The sequence below is a fragment of the Heloderma suspectum genome, chromosome 6, assembly GCF_057233095.1.
Source record: "Heloderma suspectum isolate Gila_16-S chromosome 6, 16-S_ref, whole genome shotgun sequence".
NCBI classification, from domain to species: Eukaryota; Metazoa; Chordata; class Lepidosauria; order Squamata; family Helodermatidae; genus Heloderma; species Heloderma suspectum.
This window is the reverse complement of record NC_139463.1, coordinates 121,434,720-121,458,736: the sequence shown is the minus strand read 5'-3', so window position 1 is coordinate 121,458,736 and position 24,017 is coordinate 121,434,720. Positions and strand designations below refer to the sequence as shown.

The window sequence follows — 24,017 nt, the reverse complement described above, 5'->3', positions numbered from 1 at the left end:
CAGTGACTGTTTCAGGTAAATTGTTTGAAAGCACTCTTAAAGAAAGAAAACAATGTCACATAGAAAGACAATTCCTGATGAGGAAGAATCAATATGGCTTTTAAAAAGTTTATGCATCTCTCACGAATGTTACAGAGACCATTGGTAGTAATCCCCAAGCATCTTGGAGAGAATTAAGCCGCTTGGTGACCCCCTTTAGCCTCCTTTTCACTGGTTTTCCTCAGCATTTTTTGCAGAGCCATGTTAGTCCATCATGACTGCTGCAGTGAGTCCTTGCATCTTTTAGGGCCCCATCAACTTATATCATGCTGACAGTGGTTTGTATATTGTGGTTATCCTAGTGACGTCAGTGGGAACCCTTCACAATCCGAGTTCTTGGGAGTGCAAGCCTTGTGTCTTCATTGGAGCCAAAGCCCTCAGGAAGCAAATGCTTAGACGTATGGAATGCCTCTTGCCCTGGATTCTATTTCAGGACTAAGATGGAGCATCTGCCTTTGCATTTCCTAAGAGCTCCATGAGATTGCATTGAATTCTATGTCTACAGAAGAGAACACACTGGACTGAGCTGTTCCTGTCAAAAACAGTAACTCTTGACCAATATGTGTTGTTCTGGGACCACTTCTCTCAGTTTAATGTTCAGTGGAGAAAACACGTGACTCCGCAAAGCCCTGTCATATAAATGAAAGCCCTCAACAAAAACTTTCACTGCTTCGAGAGGAGAACACCTCTGAACGTAAGGTAAGTGGCAAATGATCATTTTTGGATGTCAATAACAAATTTGAAGATATCAGTGTGAACATCTCTGAATGTATGATCAGTAGCAAATCATCTTTTTCTGATGAGAATATGAAAATGGTTTGTGTTTTCATTGGTCTGGAATGGGACTTGCTAGGTAAAGCTATTTTAAGTCATGACTGGTGAGTGTGGGCCCTATTCTATTGGGTTGCATTGTCCCCAGGAATTATTCACAGATGTGTATTCTAAAGTATATTGCAGGACCCAGCTTCCGTTTCCCTTCCCTTGGCCTTTCCACTGATCAGTTCTTGACTGCCTGCTTCATCCATCACTCCTGCCTTTGCCTTATGGATTCTTCTTCCCCTCTTCCGTTATCTCAGACCTGTCTGCCCTTCTTTCTTTTGGTCCCATCTGCATACCGCTCTTCCTCATGTCCCTGACTTGAGTCACTTCTTTGGGTTGCCATTTCTCTGGAGCATTTAATCCTGCTTCCCAAAGTCCAGGACTGCCATGCCATTGTATGCCCAAGCAGAGGCTATGCACATTATTGCCTGTCCCTGGGGGTCAAAACTCATTCTTTCCCAGTCAATCCATAGCCATCTCTGCCTCTTGCCATGTCCCAAACCACTCTGGACTGTCAAGAAAGCCTCCCCCTCCTGACAATCAAGGGTGAATTGAGAAAGCCAGATTTCTTCCCTGCCTCCTACATGCACATTAAAACAGAGCTCGTTTTTGATGCTCTCCTTAACGTGCATATTCAGCTTGAGCCCGATGAGGATAGTCAGAGACTCAGACTGACACCATCTCTGATCGCAGCTGGAGTCCATCCAGCCATGTTAGTCAGTGCAGAGACATGGGGTTCATCCTATTTCCCCCAGGCATGTGCTGGCCCTCAGTCTTGTGCTGCCCTGGGAAGCTGAAAAATGAGGGTGCCTTTCTCATGGGCAAGAGAACGGCATAGTGTTCTACATGCCGCCCGGGAAAAAGCCTCCTTCTGCTACATTGAGCTGCTCAGCAAGCAAGTTCTGCAATTGGAGAACTGGATGAAGAATCTCTTTCCCTCCTACTGCGTGAAGCTGGTTCCACTCCCAGCTGCACGTGCATCAGATTGCTACCTTACGTAGGGGATCCCCCGATGGAGTCTGTGCATGGCAAATCAGAGAAGCTAAAATGTGTCCCGCTTTCTGGCCAAGTGCCTGCAAAGCAAGTGGCCACCAAAGAAAACCCTCCTTGAGAGGGTACCTCTTATTCAGGGTGGGTGGGCTGTGAACGGATGCCAAAGCCTCCTCTTTTGGGACCATCCAAAGCATTTTCTTTTGAGATTCACTGATGGAGCCTGTGAATGGTAAATAGGTTCCACTTTGTGGTCAAAGTGCCTGCTCAGCGAGTTGCTGCCAAAGAACACCCTCCTGAAGAGGTACTTCAGGGCAGGTGGGCTGTGAAGGAAAGCCAAGCCCATATTCTCTCTCTTGCCCAGGGACTAGCCAATGCCTCATCAGATTGGCAGTGCTGGTCTGCAGTCTCCTTCCTTCCCAACCTGAATTCCATCGGTGCTGGCAGTGGCTGAGCAGGGCAGGGCTTGTCTGACTAGAGCTCATGGGGATGCCTGCCAGCTCTCTGTCTCCTTTACTTCAAATGGGATTTCTCTAAGTAGCAGTAGGCAGGTGGAGGCCACTAGGACCTCTGGTTTGGATTTCCAGATTTGCTCCTGGTAACCTTTAGCTTTTCCATTCAATCCAAACACTTGAGGTGGGGAGGGGGTTCTCCAGCGGACTCAGCTGCTTTCAACCGCCTTTGCCAACCTGTGGTTCTTCTCTACCATCATTTCCCTTGTTTCTAACCTCCCTCTCTCTTTGGTTTTCACTCCTTTTCCTTTTCTGTAGGGATCCTTTTCCCTACATAAGCATTGTTCCCACTTCAGGTTGGTGTGATTCCTCTTGGGCAACCTGAGTGCTCATTCCAGTGTTCCTGGGCTGGGAGAGTGGCTACTGGCCACCTTTCGGGAATTGCCAGCCAGCATTGGCCTGTCCAACCCCTGCAGGGCAGGTGGAGCTCATTCCAGGGCTCCTTCAACAATGCCCTCAGCAGCTCTGTTTGGCTTTTGCTTTCGGGAAGTGGCTGTGGACTTGCACGTGTGCCTGTGGTTCCTGACATGTGGGGTGTGAGCCTCTTACTCCTGCTGATCCTCAAAAGCCTGTCTTCTGGGCCAGCTGGACTCCTGGTCTTGTGTGCCACCAAACAGCTACAACAGCAGCGGCTTCTCCAGCACAAAGATCAAGAAGCCATGTGTGGCAATGTGGCTGGCAACGGGAAGTGGGTGTTGGCTGGGGACCATCTGCCCTGTTAATGATCAGCTAAGGTGCTTGACCGCCGATGGTGGCTTCAGCCCAATCATCCCTGTATTCCAGCAGGGGTTACTTCACAAGATAAGACAGTGCAAGCTCCCCTGAAGGACTGGTGAGGGATGCTGCACGTTCTCAAATGAGGCTGCCGAGGTGGGAATGAGATTTGTAAAATGGTCGAAGCAAGTGCAGACATCTCTTGAAAGTCACTGGTGGGATTTATGTGTACATTGGAGTAACCTGAATTTGAAATCCTGTGTTTGATGCTTGCTCCCATTGTTGTCTTGGCTATTGTTATGTCCTTGCCTTGTGTTTTTGCTTTGAATTGAGCATGCAAGTTTCATACGGTATCTGTTTTAATGGCTCCATGGACAGCAGGGCATGTAGGCTTAGCAAGTGATATGATTTGTTTTCATCGTTTAATGGACATATGCATATTGGAGCTGTGAAAATGCACGGGGTGGAGTGTCTTGGAATTGTGTCGGAAGAATGGCACAGTTTAAGACAAGCACATAGGGTTTAAATAATTCCCAAAGGCAAGTGAGGGCCCTCTGTTGAACATATCCTCAGAAAGCAATTCACACCATTGAGCCCATAGGGAGAAATACCCGCAGACGACAGTAGAGATCCACGAAGAAATCCAGTGTGTCTGCCATTGTAATATGAAGTACAGTACAAACCACCACTTCCAATGATATGGTTCCAATCTGAAATTGAGAATGTCATCCTGTCTTTACAGATTACTGCCAGAGGAACATGATGTCCATGATCTACCTGTGTTTGCTCCTTGCCAGTTTCTGCGCTTGTGCCCACTGTCGCCTTGGTCACCAGGAGGGCAGTGGACCCCAGCCTCCCACTGAAGGCCACAGCAGTTCGCCCTCTCTGAAGATCGCCCCTGCCAATGCCGACTTTGCCTTTAGATTGTACCGTGAGGTTGCTTCAGAGGCTGCTGGGGAGAATCTCTTTTTCTCTCCTCTGAGCATTTCCCATGCCCTTGCCATTTTCTTGCTGGGGGCTAGGTCTACCACACAGAGTCAGATTTTGTCAGTACTTGGCTTGAACCAGACAGAGAGTAGTGCACAGGAAACACGTGACAGTTTCCATGATCTTCTCCTCAAGGTAAACCATCCTCAGGCCGAAATCGAGCTGAGCCTAGGCAATGCCCTGTTCACAGATGACAAGCTGAAACTACTCAAGAAGTTTGTGGATGACGTAACACATTATTATCAGGCCGAGATTTTTCCTACTGACTTCAACAATTCCGCAGCAGCGGAGGAGCAGATCAATAGCTACATACACAAGAAAACCCATGGCAACGTAGTCGATGTTATTCAGGGTCTCGATCGAGAGACTGCCATGGTTCTTGTCAACTCTATGGTCTTGAAAGGTAAGTCAGAAGAACTTTGCACTTCTAAATACAGTCTTGTGTTCCTTTTCGTATTGCTCTTTGCCAGCATTTAGATGGCCAGGGTTTAACCCGTAGTCCCTGACACATTCCTCTCTGGAGTTGTCCTCTGAACATTGTAAGCTTGTGGAGGGTGTGAAACTACATCAGACTTGAATTTTCTTACAAAATGTTTTAATTTTATTTGGAGACTAGCTGATAGACCCGGCGTTGCCTGGGATGTAAAACTGTCATCGGCACTATTTGTTAGAAACACATGAAGGTAGGTTTATGCTTCTTGGAAAGGCTCCATAAGAATGGGGGAAAGGAAAATTGAGGAGATGTTTTGTTAATTTTTCAAATATATATATATATATATATATTAAAAAACAGAGAATGAAAGATGGCCAGTAGGATGACTCATAGCTGAAATCAGAGACCTGGCCTGTGCCATGATTGAGAGGGGGCACTTGTTAGTAAGGAAAAGCATAAACACAGTAAGAATGCAACCCAGCGAGTCCTGTCATACTCTCTGGCAAGTGAGAAAGTGAAGAAAAAGCGGCAGCCATGGTAGGGCCCAAACGGAAGGCTCAGGGGGCCCCTACAGTGAGATTACACCCAGGGCAGCTCCCCCTTATTCCCTGCATTACAGACGGCCCTGCAGCCAGCCACAAACCCACACACAATTTTCGACTTTTATATAGAGAGAAGATTTCCCTTTTCCTCCCAGGCCTAGAAGAAGGTGTGCATAGGCCCAGTATTTGTCTCCCTATTCTCCACCTCTCTTCTGATGTGTGTGTGTGTATGTGTGCTGTGGGGGGGAGGGGTACCCATCCATACACATGGCCCAGACTCCCATTATCCCAGAACAGCTCAAATTCGGGGCACTGGGAAGGGCAAGAGATGGTGACCAGGTGGCCAACACCATGGTTTCTATTCTCACTAGGAAAGGTCGACTCTTTTTCTTGCATTGAAATATTTTAACTCTCAGGTTCATTCCTCCTGCTTAGGAAGACGTTTGCAAATGTGGTTAAGATCTTACTTACAAATGAATCCAATGAAATTCTCCTCCAGGGCACAGAGCTTATCAAATAATCGCCACCCCCTGGCGGAGCCCACGGAGACTAGGGATGTCAGAGAAATCCGCCCGAAAGTCAAATGGGCTCGAACCCAGACACATCCGGTCTGCGGAATCCTCCCCGGAACGGGGCGCCCCGGTCTACTTGGACTGGAGCTCACACGGACCTTTTTTTTTTCTCTGCCGAAAATTTTACGCAATTATTCATGAAGGAAAATTCGCAAATCGGGACGAAAGAAATAGACCTAGATGGTGAAAGGAATTTTACGCAACTATTTAATAAATACGCATTTTCCTGCGACGACGCGGCTTTCTTTCGCTGGGAGGGACGGGGTCAAGAAGTGCACTTAGCCTGCCTGAGGCTGAGTCACGAAGTGCACGTAGCCTCATCTTTTTTTTTTTATTGTCTGTGAAAGTGAGGTCAGGTTCAGGTGAGGTCAGGTGAGCGAGAGCCCTCCAGACCACCCTCCCACCCCACCAGGAAGATAACATCATTGAGGGGAGGGAAGTCATTGATCATTTTTCCCGCCTTCACACAAAGGACAGCGGTGTGTGAGTGTCCAGCAGCCTCAGTTCCTCCACTCCAGACCAGAGACCAGAGGTGCAGCTGCTGCAGACAGAGTGTCCGTGTCCAGCAGCTGCAAGGAGTGTGTTTCTGCGTGTCCCTGTTCTACAGCACTGCAGTTCAACCTTTATTACAGTGAAGGTATGTTCTTTCATATGTTTAATTTAACTGAATGTGCCCCTATGCTTAGTGACTTTTGGGTGGGTTGGAGGAGTGGGGGGAACTGGGAAGGCATCCTCCAGCAGCCTTTGTTAGGCCGGCCGAGAAGGACTCCATCCTCCATCCTCCTTGGCTTTCCAGGATTAATCCATGTGCTTTTCAACTCCATGTGCCCCTATGTACTTAGTGTTTCTGAGCAGTTGTGGGGAGGGCTTGCCTGGGCAGCCAGGCCAGGCAAGCAGCCTTTGTTTAGGCCTGCTGAGAAGGACTCCATCCTCCAGCATCCTGTGTGTACTGTAGGCTTGTGTTTTTCAGGCTGCATGGATGGACTACATCCTCCTTCCTGGACTTTTCAGCCTCATCTGCTGTGCAATATGCCCCTATTTAGTTAGCACTGGATGGCTGGATTGCTGGGGAACTACATTTACACGGCACTATATCTGTGACTGTAGGCTGTTCGCATGATTTCAGCTTTGCCGCATGCATTTATGTCTCCTTCTGCCCAGAGACATGAACATGGAGAACAGAGGAACCCGTGGTCAATCCAGCACTCCAAAGAGGCGTGGACGCCCGGCGAGAACATACACCGCTGAGGTTGCATTTCAATGATATTTTTAGATTGAGATGGAAGAGGAGGAAGCCCAAGGTGTGGCCAGCAGCGACAGCAGCCCCAGCAGTAGTCCACCCCACAACCGCAAGCAGCGCACACCACCAATTACCGCCACAGAAAGTGGCACAGGCAGAGCCGGCCACAACTCCAGAGGAAGAGGAAGAAAGTTCATGGGTGGTGAGCGGAAGGGCAGTGTCTCCAAAGTGGATGAAAATGTTCCCAAGGAGACTCTACAGTGGCGGAATGAAAGTCGAGACGTCTACGCCATTCCAAAGGATGAATCTGGTAAGACTCTATCACCACAGGTGCTTGTGAATATCTGGATACAAATACATATCTTCGAATATTTGAATAGTCCCTACATTAGCCTTCTGCAACCTGCAGCCTTCCAGATGTTTTGGGCTACAACTCTCAGCATTTTTGACCATTGGTCATGCCAACTGGGGCTGATGGGAGTTGAAGTCCAAAACCTTTGGAGGGAACCATTTGGGGAAGGGATCTTCTTCTTCAACACCACAAAACTTACACGACTCTTTTACATTCATTCATATTTATTGCTGTAAACATATCTCATATTATTAAAATGCTATATGGTACTCCAGTACTAAAGAAAACCCCAACTCTTTAAAAGAACTGCAATAATTTCTCAGACGATACACCTTTTCGGTGGGAAAACACTTCAGTGTTTTGTAACTTAGGGATGAACGAAAGACACTTACCATTTCGCGGATCTGCTTCGCGGTGGGGGGGAGGCGCTCCGTCCCTCCCCCCAGAATCCTCAACAGGAGGGGGAGGCGCTCCGTCCCTCCCCCTGGAGTCCTGCCCAGCCGGCTCTGCTCCGTGGGGATTCCACGGAGCCACCGGCTGGCTCTGCCAGCAGCCGGACATCCGGCCGCTGGGTAGCAGGGATGCAAATGGTGGCTGATGTAGCCGCCACCGTTTGCGTCCCTGTATTGAACCATGATAGGCTATGTAAATATTTATGTAGCCTATCATGTCTGGGTTAAAAAAAAAAAAATGTACAAAAATGACAGCGGCTACAGTGGCTGCCATTTGCGTTCCTTATTTTTCGCTGTCTTAGTCCACGTAAACGTTTACGTAGACTTTTACAGCGAAAATAAAGGGGAACACAAATAGCGTAGTGGGCACTATTTGCATTCCTTTTTGATTCGCCGTTTTAGCCCACATAAATATTTACGTAGACTAAGACGGCAAAAAATAAGGAAAGCAAATGGCGGCTGCCGTAGCTGCCGCCATTTGTGTACGTGGTTGATTTTTTAAAAAACCCAGATGTAATAGGATACGTATGTCTTTACGTAGCCTATCACATCTATGTAAAAAAAAGATAAGAAAAAAGACCAGACTGCAAATGGTGGTGGTGGCGGCCGGTCGGAAGAACAGCCGCTGCCACCGAAGCTGCCGCTGGAGCCGCAGCCATCCGGAACATCCGCCCCAGGTAAGTCTCATCCCAGGGAGGATCCGCGGGGGGGGGGGGGCAGGCCATTCCGCCATGGATTTCGGGGGGCTGAATGCCAGTGCATTCAGCCTCACTGAGATCCATGGTGGAATTCTCCGCCATCCCTTCTTTTGTTCTTGCTTTGTCTCCATAGCCATTCATCATAGTTTGCTGTCTTGTTTGGCCTTGATCTCTTTTAACTAGAGCTGCAATGTGAATTGATTAAGCAGTTACATTTCTGAGGATGGTTTTTAAAACAGGGCCTGACTAATCAGGCACTGCTCCCGCGGGACCACAAATGCACCCCGGAAAAAGGCAGTGGGATTTGCCAAGTCTGTGCTCAGGACCAGCCCTGTCATTAGGTAGCATCGAGGTGTTTGGGCACAGAACTGTGGGTGCTCCTCAGACTGCCTTGTACCTCCTCAGCCAGCTTGTTGTCCTCTGGTGTGGTGGAAGAGGCTCTCCCATTGTCACTGTTCAGGTAAGATTCAGCTACCACTCTATGTAGGATGGAGGGGTGCCATTTTATCCTTTGTCTCAGGAAGCAAAATGCTTTGGGCCAGCCCTGTAGGTGCTGAGTCTCACATAGAGCTGATGCAAAGGAGTGGCCCTTGCAAGGGAGCCAGATATCTCCTCCCCCATGCTTTTCAGACTTTTACCAGTGAGGACACGTTTAGAGAACTCTCGTGGAGTTTTGAAGTCTGTACAGTACATTTTTTTGGCACCTTGTGTCATGTGTTATTTTCTCAGTGCTAGCTAGTGCAGTAGTAGCTTACATCTGCACCTTGTGTCATGTTGATTGATCGCAATTCCAAGCTATGTTTCAAAGATTTCTACAAGTACACAGGTTTATTCTCTTGGCTATTACTCATGTGGAAAAGGTGCATTTCTCATGAAACTCCACTTCTATCTATTTTGAATCTTTACAGAGATGCCCACAACGGTCCTCCCTGCATCAGAGAGCGGAAGTGGGAGAGGTGAACCACGTCCACAGCTGCCTGCTGATAATCACCTCGTGGGCAGCGGCTCACGTGATTTGGAAAAAAAGGCCGGAGGACTTAGTTTCATCAGTGATCTGGACAGCGAAGATGACGAGGAGCCCTTCTATATCCATGTCCCTGCTGAGACTGAGTTTGACTCTGTGTTCCACTTCCAGCCTGCCGGGTTCTTTGGGAGCAATCCCAAACCTCAGGAACAAAAATCCCCTGCTAAGCACTGGTCAGCACCATCAACAACACCTACAACAACACCATCCACAGAGGAGCGGAAACGTGCAGCTCCCGATGCCACCTCATCTGGAACCGATACCCCATTCCCCAAAGAAGAAATGGTAGTGGCAGGGTGAGTTCCTATGTGTGGCACTTCTTCAAATATGCAGAGCATGACTACTATGTCATGCTTTGCAATATTTGTAGAAGCCGTGCGCAGCTAGGAAAAGAAGGGGGCTGTGGACTAGTGGGCACGTCTGCCATGAGGTAGGGATGGACGAAAGTCCCTTACCTGTTCTCGAAGCTTGCTTTGCGTTGGGGGGGGAGGCTCCTCGGTTCTCCCCCCGAAGTTCAGGCGAGGGGGGGAGGCGCCCCGCCCCGCCCGGCCGAAATTCAGGCCAGGGGGGAGGCGCCCCATCCCTCGCCGCCGGAATTCAGGCTGGGGAGGAGCACCCCATCTCCCCGGCCATGAAAAAAAAAGTAAAGTAAAAAACAAACAAACCACACACCATGATAGGCTACGTGACAATTTACGTAGCCTATCATGGCTAGATTTCCAAAGTCAGCCATGGTAGGCTATGTAAATCGCCCATGGGCGCCGCCATTTGCATACATGCTTTTTTTTTTTTTTTCAGAGTCACCCGTGATAGGCTACATGATGATTTATGTAGCCTATCATGGCTGACTTTGGAAATCTAGCTGTGATAGGCTACGTAAATTGTCACGTAGTCTATCATGGGTGTGTGTGGTTTTTTTAACTTTACTTTTTTATTTTGTAATGGCGGCGGCAGCAGCCGGTCGGGAGACCGGCCGCCGCCCCCACCCCTGCCGAAACGCCGCCGAAATGCCGCCGGGACCCGCTGCCGAGAGGGACATTCGGCCACAGGAAGCCCAATCCCGGGGGGGCGGGGTGCCGGCGGAGAATTTCCCCACAAATTTTGGGGGGCCGAATGCGTTGGCATTCAGCCTCCCGGAGATTCGTGTAGAAATTCTCCACCATCCCTACCATGCGGTGACACATGGAGGTGCATCATGCGCTTATGGAACCCAAGATAGCAACGGAAAGCCACAACCATCCCAAAAAAACCTTACCGCCTTCTTTGCCTCATCTTCCAAAGACCTCACGCAAAGTGGTCCTGGTGAGAAGGGCACAGGCGTCAATGGAGAAATGCCTCATGCTGACACAGAAATTCCCCTCTGACAGCATCCAGGCACCAAGGTTGAATCACGAGCTGACAGAGCTCATTGCAAAATGTATGCTTCCCTTCTCCCTGGTGGAAGACGAGGTCTTCCTGCACTTCATGAAGAGATTGTGCCCTCGGTGGGATGTCCCCTCTCATCACTACATTAGCGGCATTGCCATTCCTGCCCTGGCTTCTGAAATCAGAAGGGTACTCCAACAGGATTTAAAATGTGCAGTTGGAGGACGTGTACATTTAACGAGTGACACATGGACAAGTAATCAAACAAAGTCTTATCTGTGTGTCACTGCGGAATGAGTATCTGTCAGTGCGAGCAGCCGACTGACTCGGAGAGCAGCGACATTGGCCCTCACAATGCTCTCAGGGACACACACAGCAGAAAACATCAGCAGTAGCATCAGTCCTGGTTGGCCCCCCTTAAATCTAACAGTGGGCTGTGTAGCAACAGACAATGCCTCCAACTACCTAAAAGCAGCCCACATCGCACAGCTAAACCACGTTCAGTGCATTGCGCACTGTTTGAACCTTATGGTGTGTTCCGGATTGAGCAATGCATCTCCTAAAATAGGCAGGCTACTTAAGGTGGCCTGATCCATTGGCACCCACTTCAAGCAGTCCTGCTCAGCAATGGAGGCAATTGGCACCATCCAACGTAGCCGTGGCCTTCCAGAGCACAAATTCATTTTGGATGTGTGCACATGCTGGAATAGCACATTGCATATGCTTCAGAGACTCTGTGAGCAGAGATCAGCTATAAATGACTACATTACTGAGAAACAACACCACTCCAAATTTTTTATCACACCACATCAGTGGCTCTGGATGGTAGACTTGGTGGACATTTTAAACATATTCGATGAATGCACAATGCTACTGAGTGCAGACTATGGCACACTGGGCCAAGTTCTACCTGTGCTGAAGATTATAGAGGGGGTGCTGAGAAAACGCCATGCTGAGCTTTGTGAGCGCACCAGTGCTGTAGGCAGTCAAGTCCCCAGTCCTGCAGTTAGGCTTGCTGAATTCGTTCTGCAGGAGCTGGGCACCAACAAACACATCACTTCGATGAAGGGGGACATGAAATAGGTTGCTGCCGCATTCCTTGAACCACGGTTCCGGGATAGCACAACAAGGGCGGTGCTGCCAACAGAACCCTGACTTCCGATGTGTAAAAAGCTATTTGACAGAGAAAGTCATGGAGTGCTGCCAGAGAGATGTGCTGGATGAGAAGGAGCTGGGGAAGAGTGAGGCTAGCAGGACTACTACCTCCCCTGAAGATAATATCTGCAGCAGTGGCACCATCACCAGCTGGAGGGGCGATGATGACGCCACAGCAGCTGCACCACCAACATGGCATACAGACACAGGGGCATCTTGACAAAAGTTCTACTTGTACTCCTCAATGGCAGTGGAGCTCGGTGTAAGCGGGAGCGGGCGGGGGAAATGTGCCAAAGCAGCCAGGAAAGGATCAGCTTATGATGTGTCTATCCAGGAACTGGAAGCTTATGCCACAGAGAGTGTCTCGGGAACGCAGAGCAGCCCAGAGAGTGATCTTCTCCTATACTGGGAGACAAAATGTGGCGTTTGGCCAAATCTGACCAAAGTTGCCATTTGGCATCTATCTTGCCCTCCCTCAAGTGTGTCCTCTGAAAGGCTTTTCTCCACCACTGGCAACATTGTCACCACCCGCCGAAGCAGACTCACACTGGAACATGTCTCCACCCTTGCCTTCATACGCTCCAACAGGGAATGGATTCCCGAGCAGCGCCTCCCCCCCCCACAGCTGTCAGCAGAGTAGAGCAGTCATCAAGTGACGAGGAGGACCCCTGGGATGATGACACTGCTGCTAATGTGCCCCAAAGTTCTGAGGGACAATGAAGCAGAATGATATAATTGTGAGTGTGGTCACACTGAGGTGTCCCTCAGAACTTTGTCCGAACAAGCAGTCCCTGCCTAGCCAGGGCAGAGCCCAAAGCACTGGCGATATGTGGCGGAGCTTTATAATAACTCACATGCAGAGTCCAGTTGCGCTGCCTGACTGTGCATGGTGGACTATGCAACAGCATACATCCCTACTACTACACACACACACACAGTTTTCTATGCATCCCAGTGTGCTTTGCTATCGACTGTATATGTGTCTCTTTACCCTTCTGAATGTTAGTATGATTCTGATTCCCCAAATGTATGTATAGTTCGAATTCTCTTGATGTGTGCTTTTAATTCATTTTAAATTCTTCTTTCATAAATCAAGGAATTGCTTTCAAAGACCTTGTTGTGGTCTCTCTCTGGACTCCCTCAGCTTTTGGGTTTTCCTAAGCACCGAGAGTTCTATGTGAAAAGATCCCTCTGGTATGCATTTAGTTTACATGTATGTGATATGCACCTCCACGTAAAATAAAGCATACTTCCTAACATCAGGGATGCTGACTGACCATCTCCCTATGAGGGAAGCTTAGAGCAGCTGGGCTTGTTTGGCTGGCAAAGCATTCTTGTTGCGGTTAAAAATAAGCAAACACAGAGATCATTGTGTACAATGATCTAGATTTAAAAAATTATATCTGTGGACATGAACCCAGGAATTGTTAACTTTTTTTTAGAAAGAACTTTATACACAAACAGAACAGATCAAAACAAAACAAAACAAAACAATTACAGAAACAATTGTAACGTTGGGCTGGGGCTGGGCACTGGCTGGCTGCAGGCCTCAGTTCGGAGGAGGATGCAGTTCCCGCTCTATGGCCTCCACCCTCCTTTGAAGGTCACCACCTGTGTGTAGAAAGAGAAGAAGAAGAAAGCACAATGGTAATATGCATCTTGCAGTCAGAGTTGTTAGCTCAGGTGCCATTCTGTAGTACTACTTACAGGTCCTGCTGAGCCTCTGGACATCTGTCAAGAGACGCCTCAGGAGCACAAGAGGAGGGGCTTCATCTGTGGAAGAAGGGTGGCCTTCCTCCACAGATGCTGCTCCTCTTGCTGCTGGCTCTTCGATCTCCTCCTCTTCCTCCTCCTCTTCCTCCTCCTCTTCTTCCTCTTCCCCTTCCTCCTCCTCTTCTCTCCTCTCCCTCTCTGCGGCCCTCTTCCCTCCCTCTCCCTTACTGCCTCAGCCGCCAGCAAGGCATGATGCGCAGCTGTGGGATGTCACAGTAACAGAATGAATGCATTTATATATGTGGTGAGTGAACAATACCACAGTCAGTGATTGATCTGTCTATTGCCATCCCCACTACCATAAGAACCACCGATTCTGTCCTCCCACCACAAGGTCTAATGATAAGGTGGTAATTAGGGAGGCAGATTATACAGTACTGACAGTTTTGGCATGATGGGGACTGTTGGACTTCTGTAAACATGCACAGGATTGCACTTGTAGTCACCCCATTTCTACATTGGCAATGCCATGGTTTTTATTTATTCTACTGATGCATTGCATCAATGCCACCTTTTTTCCTAGCGCAAGGGACCCAGGGTGGCTCACATTATCCTCTTCCTCTCCATTTAATGCTCACAACAACAACACTGAGGTAGGCTGGGGCTTTCTGACTGGGCCAAAGTCACCCAGCGCGCTTCCATGGCTGAGTGGACTATACCCAGATCTCCAAGCTCTCCGATGAACACTTGCTCATGAGTTGACTTGAGTGCCAATGTCTTGGTAGAAAGGTGGGGTGGGCGGGGTGCAAAAATTCAGCAATCACTACATGAAGAAGGATGATGTGCACACACTGAGAGGCTGGTCCTGTTGCTGCTGGGCTGGTGGCAGTCCCCCTGTGTGCACTGTGCAGAGACAGGCAGCAGCCTTTCCCTGGAAATGGACAGCATGTCAGTGTGCAGTATGAGTTGTAGCCAGGCCCACATAATCCTATGCATGTGGTTGTACAGGAAAAAGCAATGCAGTTCCCAGCATCCCTTCTTCAACCAGCCAAAGTGGCTGGAAGATGTCGGGACCTTTGTCTGTCCAAGTTCAGCAAGCATAGGATTGCAGGCTAAATGTCAGGATTGGTTTGTTTTCACATGAGACCACAAAGAGATAGCTTCATTTTCAGTACACATCCTTGTTTTCATATTTAGTTAAACTTGATGATGGGATGGGATAAAAATAACTTACCAGGCACATGCCTCTGTGAAAATGGGGGCTGGTCTGCCTTGACCCACACTCTGAGGATGCGCCAGTAGTAGGCAGGGGGGTTGGACAGCAGTGCCCTCCTCTCAGCAGCAGCCATCCCCTCTCTGATGAAGGACTGCTTTAGCACCTTCCATTTGGACTGCAATTGTCCCGTCATGCGATGGTGGCCCACTCGCTCCATCCTCCTCTTTATCCAGGCCCAATAAATTTCATTGTGGCAGGAGCAGCTGCCAAACAGCACTGCCACCCCCTCACTGCTCCTAATGTTAATGAGGAGGGCCTTGGTCTCCTCATGGTCCCACCTCTTGCCAAGCACTGGTGCAGCCATTTTAGAGCAGCCACACTATTACACACACAAACACACACCAGACAGCCACGCACAACCACCACTTAATTACATACACACAGAGACCAAACCAGACAAAAACACCACAATGCACAACTACACACACACACACACACACAGAGACCTGACAACACCACCACAATGCACTAACAACACTGACACAAGGAAATCCACTAAGTACCACCACTAACACACCACCACCACCACACAACAGAACACCACCCACAAATCACCACGCAGACACAATCGCAGATGCAGACAACATTCAGGAAGTTAGCAGGAAGTTGACGACAGATTTTGCGGAAGCGGAGCTGCAGCCCTGTTCTCTTTTATTTTATTTGGGAGGTGGTTAGTTTAACAAGACCAGTAAATGCGAGGAACATCAAGCACAAATACACAGAAATTAATAAAATCACAGTCCCTGTCCCTGTCTGAGAAAACAAGGCAGCGGGGGAGCACACAGAGGGCGGGAAACATTTTGGGCCAGCAAAGAAAAAAAAAAGTAAATAATTACGAAGATAGCGGGAAAGTTCCGGCCAAGGCAATCACAACAATGGCGAGTGCGGCGGAAGTTACATAGGGTCAATTGAGGCCGAATGAAACTACGTAAATATTTGCGAAGAATACTCTTTCGCCGAATGGCGGAACAGGATGGGCAGCTGTTGGGCATGGAGGATTTTTCGACAACTGCTGTGGATTTATTTACATAACTTCCGAGGCAGAAAAAAAAACAGAGGATTTCGGGGCTTGCGGACAGCGGAACGGGACAGAGAACGCAAACTGCGGAAGTCAAGTGGGACGGTATGAGCACAATTCGTACATCCCTAACATCGGAGACTCCACACTTGGTGGTCCAGGTAGAACAGCAGGGAAATAACCAGAATGTGACAAAACTAAAATAATGGGCAAATTAAACATAGATGAATGAATATGGCTAAGAATTCGTAGCTGATAATCGAAAACTAATGAAAAAAAATTCCTGATCCTATGCTCCAACTGTTATAAAATTGCATGTTAATGGAACAAAAAACAAAAATATAAGGGCAAAATTAGATTTTAAACTATCCCTTTTCTCTGATACAACTAATTTATTTGGCCTTATTAAACCTAATGCGGACGTTACATAATGCCATTAAGACAGTGGTGATTCTTATTCGAGATCTTTCTATCCTTGTTGTATCTGCTGGCAAGCTGTCTAGTTTGTTCCAACTTTTATCAAGCCAACAAGGTATGCTCCCGTCATTGTCTTGCATTGATTTATTATGTATTGATTTATTTCATTTATATACCACCCAATAGCCAAAGCTCTCTGGGCGGTTCTCACACACACACACAATTTAAACAAATACTGAGGGAGAACTCATGTGAACTGCAATACCGAAACCACAAGGGAAAAGCTGTCTTTGCTGGTCTACCATCCACGACTGTAGAGGGCATGAGCTGAAACATTGGAAGACTTAGGTCCTTCCTCAGACTGAACAATTAGATTTTAGATTAATCATCCCCTGTCCTGGAATATATGTTAGTAGATTGTTCCAGGGCAAAATCTTGACAATCTTAGGAGGAGATGCACAATTGTCCTCCAGAAACAAATCACTAGTGAATACTTTGAACTAATGCTATGCCCAAATAGCAATAGCTGGGCTCCTGCACTGTCTCATTTTGGCCTATATTCCATTTAATGGTTGTTGTATTTCTTTTGGGAGCGGGGGCAGGATGTTTGTGTTGTTGAGCCACCTCTAAAGACTATCAATATTTTTCTGGTAGTTTCCCCCCCTCCCCCCGGTAATGAGATGTCTTCAGAGAGGAACAGGCTACAGATACTCAGTTACAGACCTGCTACAGGAACAGGGATATCAGACAGCAGTGAGCTCAGAAGAAGTTGGAGTTTTGCCCCGTACCTCAGTGTACTGTAAGCATGACCATCCTCTGCTGTGCCAGATAGGAGTCTGGCATCTGGTGGGCCAATTCAATGACTGGGGACCAGACTCCAGTTTCCTGATGTCACCACAGCACCTGGAAGGCCCTGTTGCTTGTTTGGAAGGTTCTCATATTTCATCTTTCTATTCAGATCATCCTAATTCTATGTCTCAGAATCACCTCATTTGTGCAGAGCTAAAATAGTGCGAAAACTGGAAGGGTAAACATGTTAAAGGGGAATTAGGGGAGATGAAGGGCTGGAGCTCCTCACTGAATGTGTCGTAACTTCCCCACTGGGACACTTGCTGGCCTGCACCATGTTCCTAGTGCTTGCTGGACAGGCAGGGAGATTCAGAAAAGCCATCGGATGCCTTAGAGCTGGAATGGGAATCTGTAACAGCAGAAGGGCAATTCAGGGGGCATCAGATTTCTGTGTGGAATATCAGTAGGTTAGAAACGACACATCTGGCCTGGAGTCGACAGGGGATGCAGCTTGTCGTTCAATAGAGAATGTTGATTTGCTTGTCCAAATCACCTTTCTAAAAGCAATCCAAAACCAGATATTAATTGTGTACGAATTTTTTTTAAAGGTCTCTGGGTTGTATCCTGTGTCCAATGGTGCTCCTTCTCCAGCAGAATAGACACCATGGGCAGAGCAAAACTGTCCTTCCCTCTGCAGCCCCCCACCTGAAACCGACGTCAGAAGTTTGGGGGGACTCCAGAGGAGATTTCTGGGATAAACAGGGGCTGCAGAGGAAAGGATGGGAAGCTCCCATTGCCTGAGTGGAAGTCCATTCATGTAATGTTGGATTTACACTAACCTAGCTAATTTTGGCTTTCACAATGTTATACTGTACATGGGTAAAAATGAGATATTTTGTGGGTATTTTCAATACTTGTGTCATCTAGTAATTGTAGCTCATTGAATTCAATGTTGGTATTCATGTTTTTCTCTCTCTTTCTGTATCTCTTTTGTTGTTGTTGCAAGTTACATCTAAATTCGAGGGGAAAAGGGAGGTTGCTGTTGATATTATCATTATTATTATTCTCATCATTATTCTCATTCTCATTATTCTCATTGTTATTATGTTCCTTACTCTACCACATTTACATGTGTGAAAATCAAATTAAAATCTGGAAATGTCTGTTAGTGTGAAAAGCCTTTTCATCGCTGGCATGATCACGACATTTGGCACACTACAATAAGATGTGTTCCCTTGGACTTTTCGCAGCTTCCTGGCGAGAGCCATTCAATCCTCTGTTAACGGAGGAAGATGACTTTTTTGTGGATGAGCAAACAACAGTGAAAGTTCCTATGATGCACAGAGATGGCATGTTCAAGCACTACTACGACAGGGATCTGTCCTGCCAGGTGGTGCAGCTCCCTTACCAGGGCGATGCATCGGCGCTGTTCATTCTGCCCGACCCAGGGAAACTGGAGCAAGTGGAAGATGCTCTGGGGAAGGAAGTGTTGCTACGTTGGCTGAATTCCTTGAGACCACGGTAAGCCAGTCTGCTGTAGTGGATGGGAAGTTAGATCTGGACTGGGCATAACCTGATTCCAGTCCAGACTTATGCATGACGAAGCACCACTCCACATCGTTCAGCCTAGCTTAACTCGGAGTGCTTATGGTGTATGACTAAATCACAGGAACGGGGAACGGGCTGTTCCGCCCTGCTATCCAAGGAGGAAAGACCTTCGGAGGGGAGTTTCTCAGTGGTGTGTTTGGGTGGGTGGGTAGGTAGGTGGCTGGGTGGGATGTGCAGGCACCAGTATGCCTGCAGAAAACTCTTTGGTCCCATGAGAACTACTGGCTATGTTCTTTTTTCCAGAAGGAGAAGCTAAAGGCTGGTGTCGCAGAGGAATTCTGCTGGTGTTTGGGGGCAGGCGAAGATCCACCACATCCAAATAGGGATGGCAGAGAATTCCGCCATGGATCTCAGTGAAGCTGAATGCCAGTGCATTCGGACCCCTGAAATGTGTGGCGGAACTAAGCCCCCCACCCCACGAAAGGACTGCAAAATGGAGCACTTACCTGGTGCCGTTCGCACTGCGTTGCAAATGGCGGTCATGTCTGCGGCCACCATTCGCTTCCCAGTTTAGGCCGTAAGAGGCTATGTAAATAATTACGTAGCCTATCGTGGCTAATGCAGGGACGCCACTTGTGTCCCTCTAGAGGCCATGATAGGCTACGTAATTACTTACATAGCCTCTCACAGCAAAAAAAGGGAATGCAAATGGCGGCCAATGTAGCTGCCATCATTTGCATTCCTGTTTTTTTTGCCGTGATAGGCTATGTAAATATTTACGTAGCCTATCACAGCCAAAAACATGAACACAAATGGCGGCTGCCTTAGCCGCCACCATTTGCGTCTGCAGGCTCCAGACGCCTGCAAATGCACCCAGCCGGCGGCTCGGCGGAGTTGCCACGGAGCGGAGCCGGCCGGGTTAGGATTTCAGGGGGAGGTGCGGAGCGCCTACCCACCATTCCAAATCACCCCTGCAAAAAGGTGACTTTCGTACATCCCTACATCCAAAGCCGACTTCCCCTCTCAGGACAAACCCAAGTGGCGCTCCTTCCCCCTCCCTGCAGAGGTAGTTTCCCTCCCTATGGATGCAATCGGAGGGGGGGGACCTTTTCAAAAACCTGCTGTGGCTGTAGAGGGACCTCCCCAGCACTGCCTAACCTGGCAGAGTGAACCAACAGGGCTGTGGAAGCATCAGTTCTCCCTGCACTTCACTCCCTGCAACTCAGGACTGCTATCTGCTGTACCGATGTTTGCGTTTCAACCGGGGCTTGGGAAGAATACGTGCATCTTTTTTCCAAGCAGAGTCAGAGTTCCCTTTACCTGCCAAATGGCTGTTGGGTGAGCGGGGGGGAGTGTGATTCTGCAGAGAGACAGGGCACACGATTCTCGTGCAGGTGTGTCTGTCGAAAAACAGTGATTCTCAATGCTGGCTACAGGTGTTTGAGGGCCCCTCAAATTCCCCACCTGCTCAGACTCCTGAGCCAGCCCTAGGAATCTCTGGGCTGGGCTCCAGGGTGGCAACTTCTGCACCCCAGCCATCCAAGTTGTCTACCCTATCTGTACAGTGTGTCTTGTATGTATTATGCATGTTCTCAGACTCACCATCCTTTGGGTCATCTTTCAACAGGAGAATGGAGCTCTCACTTCCAAGGTTTTCGATGTCCGGTAGCTATGTTCTCGATGGGATATTAAGAAGATTGGGGATTGCAGATGTATTCACAGACCTTGCAGACCTATCTGGAATTACTGGGGCACGCAACCTGAAGGTTTCTAAGGTATGCCTCTTCACACTGATCATACTAGAAGCACTGAACCAAATAATCTGCACTGTCTGTCAGGTGAATGTTAGGCTCCAGTTACACTGCTGTCTCAAGCTAAAAAAGAATGAGATGGGAACGAGAGTCCTTGCATCTGACTCTGACGTCCACTTCACACATGAAGTTATTCCCCATGAAATAAAGAAAATGTGCACATCCCCTTCCAAGTGGACAGAACTGCATCAGTTCCAAATGGGCACAGTGCACATTTATGCATCCTGACATGTCTGGAAAGTTGCACATGTTTTCTTCCTACTAGAAGTTGCCTACAAAAATGTCATGTTTGACGTCGCATTCGGGAAGGTCACATGCACTTAAGCAGAGCCATGGAGATGAGCTGTGTCATGCACCATCCAAAGGGACAGAAGACACAATCTGCACCTTACTACACTATGTTGTGATTTTGCACTCTTATCAAAATGCCCCCCTTTCCTTCCATCTGCTATTGAGAATGGTGCATGATCACAGGTCACTTACGCAGCAGTCCTTCGAGGAGATCCCTCCGGAGGACTTGCCATCCAGCCATAGTCCTCCCAGGTCTCTCCACAATTTGCAAAGGAACTCCTGCTTCTCCCAGGGGCCCTGCCAGAGAAACCTACGGAACACCCACGGCTCTGCTCACAAGCCTGTGCCAACTCTGTGATAGGAAAGGCTCAGTGCCTCACCCCGGTCCTGTGATCTTTCGATTGCAATGGCCACCTGCTCCGGCAGGCAACAGACATTGTTCAAGATTGTGCACGTGGACACACGTGTTTCTGAGTCAGAGCAGCAGTATTGCCACCTTCTGCTGATTAATGCAGGCCAGCTATCGGTTAGAATGATTTGCTACAAGTTTGCCTCACTCTGTGATGTAAGCTGTGTGGGGCAGCTTAGGACTAGAAGCCAAATTAATACCATGCTTGGAATTTTGGAGTCTCTCCTCTGATTCCTCAAAAAAATCATCCCCTCACCATGGATTGGCTTTTAAAGGAAATGGCAAAAAGATCAAATCCTTTTTGAGCCAATGTGGCAGTGGGGGTCGCATAGTGAGTAAATCTAGTGGAACAAGATGTGAGATCCTCTGATCGATAGGTCACTGGTTAAAGAAAAGGAAGAAGAGAGTAAATGGACCATTGTCGCAGTGGTGGGATTTCAAAACTCTGGTTTTCCAAGGACCTGATTTGGGACTAGTGCTGCTTTTTCGCTTGTTGGTGAATGTCCTGGGCTGAAGCATGAGCAGTCAAGTGGCGAGGTTGCTGACAACTCCAAACTATGTAGGGTGCTTAGAAGAAAGCGCGATGGTGACGTGCTCAGAAAAGATCTCTCAGATCTCTCTCAATGCATGGGCGTTAAATGGCCAATGCGGTTCAACACAAGAAAGTCTAAAGTGGTTCCGTTGGGGCAACACATCCTAACTTCACATGTACTCTCTGATGGGGTCTGGCTTGTCTATGACTGACCAAGAGGGGTATGTTGGCTCTGTGGAGGATAGCTCAATGAATAGGACCCAGTGGGCGGCTGCTGTGAAAAAGCTGAATTCCATTGTATGGATCATTTAGCAGGGACATCAAATTCCCATTTCCAAAATCACAGTGCCTTTCTACGAACCTCTGTTGTGACAACACTTGGAATACTGTATACAACTCTGATCACTGCTCCTTTAAAGGAGGTGGTAGAGCTGGAGAAGTGAGAGAAATAGACAACCAAAATGATCAAAGTGCTGATACAATGAAGCAAAGAGGAAAGGTGATGATATTTGCCACTTTTTAGCTTTGGTGAATAAAGGGGGAGAAGACTGATATGCACTAAATTATGCAGGGCTTGGGGAAATGATTCTGGATTCATTGTCCTTCGTCTCTCATAATACTAGTTCCCAGGATCATCCGATGAAGGTGAGGGGTGGGATATTCAGAACAGAAAAAAAGGGAGCATTTCTTCACACAGCACACAAGTAATCCATGGAATTTGCTACTTCTCAGAGGTATTGATGCCTGCCAACATGGACTGCAGAAAAAGTGGATTAGACAAATTCATGGAAGATGATACCATCCCTGGCTTTTAGCCATACTGACCATATAATAACTACCGTAAGAGAGGCAGTATGCCTCTTAGTGACACTTGCTGGGGAAGATGAGCTATTGAGCTCATAGCCTGCATAGCAATGGGGGATTCTGTCAGATTCTCTTTCACCTGCATTTAATTTTTTGAGAACAGCTCACCCTAATATGAAGAACTTTGCACAGATTTTTTTAAAAAATCTTATGGGAAACAAACCAAAATGAAATTGTCACCCATCTGAACCAGCCAGATGGAGTATGTAAAGGCCTTACCTGTCAGCCATATGGCTCTTAATGATCAGAAGCCTGGGATCCACACCCAGACATTTCTAACCTAGCCTAAGCTTTGCCTATTTTTGGCAAATGTGGCAACAGAATGCTGGGAATAGCAGGTGCTCTCTGAGCAGACCCAATTCACTAAGCACTCAGATGCTTCCTGTGGCTTCATATCATGTCCTGGTTCAGAGAGTCATATCAAGAGATCATGGCAGTATGAGATAACAACATATCAAAGTCTGCTTAGACACTAGGTGGATTCTTCAGCCTTGAAGGACCAGAACTGGACCATTTAATGAATCAGTGTCACTAGCCGATCACGATTCTTTCTTACTTCCTTTTCAGGCTATTCACAAAGCTTATTTGAATGTCCATGAAAATGGCACTGAAGCTGCAGGTACCACCAATGCTGAATTGGTTCCCAGGTCCCTTCCCCCAACAATTACATTTAATAGACCATTCCTCCAGTTTATCCTTGAGACAAGTACCGGAAGCATCCTCATGATAGGAAGAGTGAGAAACCCTGTTGGTCTCTAATCACACAACTCACGTTCTTTTTGGTAAGCACAAATTTGGTGCCACCTCAGTGCTGCCTAAATAAACAGCACATGTGAAATCTGCTTTGTGTCAGTGAATTTATTGAGGTAATCTTATATATTTCTAAAATAATTACATACCGTTGGGATGGGAGGCTGCAGAACTATTTTTTCCCTCCAGTACAAAATTCCTAATCAGTTTTATACACAATTCTAATCATCTATCTACATGTTCAATTCAGCAAAAAAATAAGTAAGAATATGAAACTATGTTTAGACCTCATCTGGAGTACTGTGTCCAGTTCTGGGCACCACACTTTAAGAAGAATGCAGACAAACTGGAGAGGGTTCAGAGGAGGGCAACAAAGATGATCAGGGGACTGGAAACAAAGCCCTATGAAGAGAGACTGAAAGAACTGGGCATGTTTTGCCTTGAGAAGAGAAGACTGAGGGGAGATAGGATAGTGCTCTTCAAGTCCTTGAAAGGTTGTCACAGAGAGGAAGGCCAGGATCTCTTCTCACTCCTCCCAGAGTGCAGGACATGGAATCATGGGCTCTAGTTACAGGAAGCCAGATTCTGGCTGAACATCAGGAAAACTTTCCTGACTGTTAGAGCAATATGACAAAGGAACCCATTACCTAGGGAGGTAGTGGGCTCTCCCACACTGGAGGTGTTCAAGACGAGGCTGGACAGCCA

The 24,017-nt window shown here is 47.8% G+C and overlaps 1 protein-coding gene across 2 annotated transcripts; it reads left to right on the top strand.

The window, feature by feature from the left end:
• The first annotated feature begins 625 nt into the window (after positions 1-625).
• On the top strand, positions 626-23,404 carry LOC146342932 (alpha-1-antiproteinase-like). 2 transcript variants are annotated; one of them, XM_084806379.1, is made up of 5 exons: positions 626-738; positions 3,817-4,464; positions 18,358-18,628; positions 20,283-20,430; positions 23,130-23,404. In XM_084806379.1, exons 2-5 carry the CDS (start codon positions 3,834-3,836, stop codon positions 23,319-23,321), a joined length of 1,242 nt encoding a protein of 413 aa, XP_084662505.1. In that variant the 5' UTR covers positions 626-738; positions 3,817-3,833; the 3' UTR covers positions 23,322-23,404. The 2 variants fall into 2 exon arrangements, 1 of the variants encoding a protein (XP_084662505.1); XR_014783961.1 differs by lacking the exons at positions 626-738; positions 3,817-4,464 and adding exons at positions 6,335-7,158; positions 9,259-9,670 and having other exon boundaries at positions 23,130-23,402.
• The last annotated feature ends 613 nt before the right edge of the window (positions 23,405-24,017 follow it).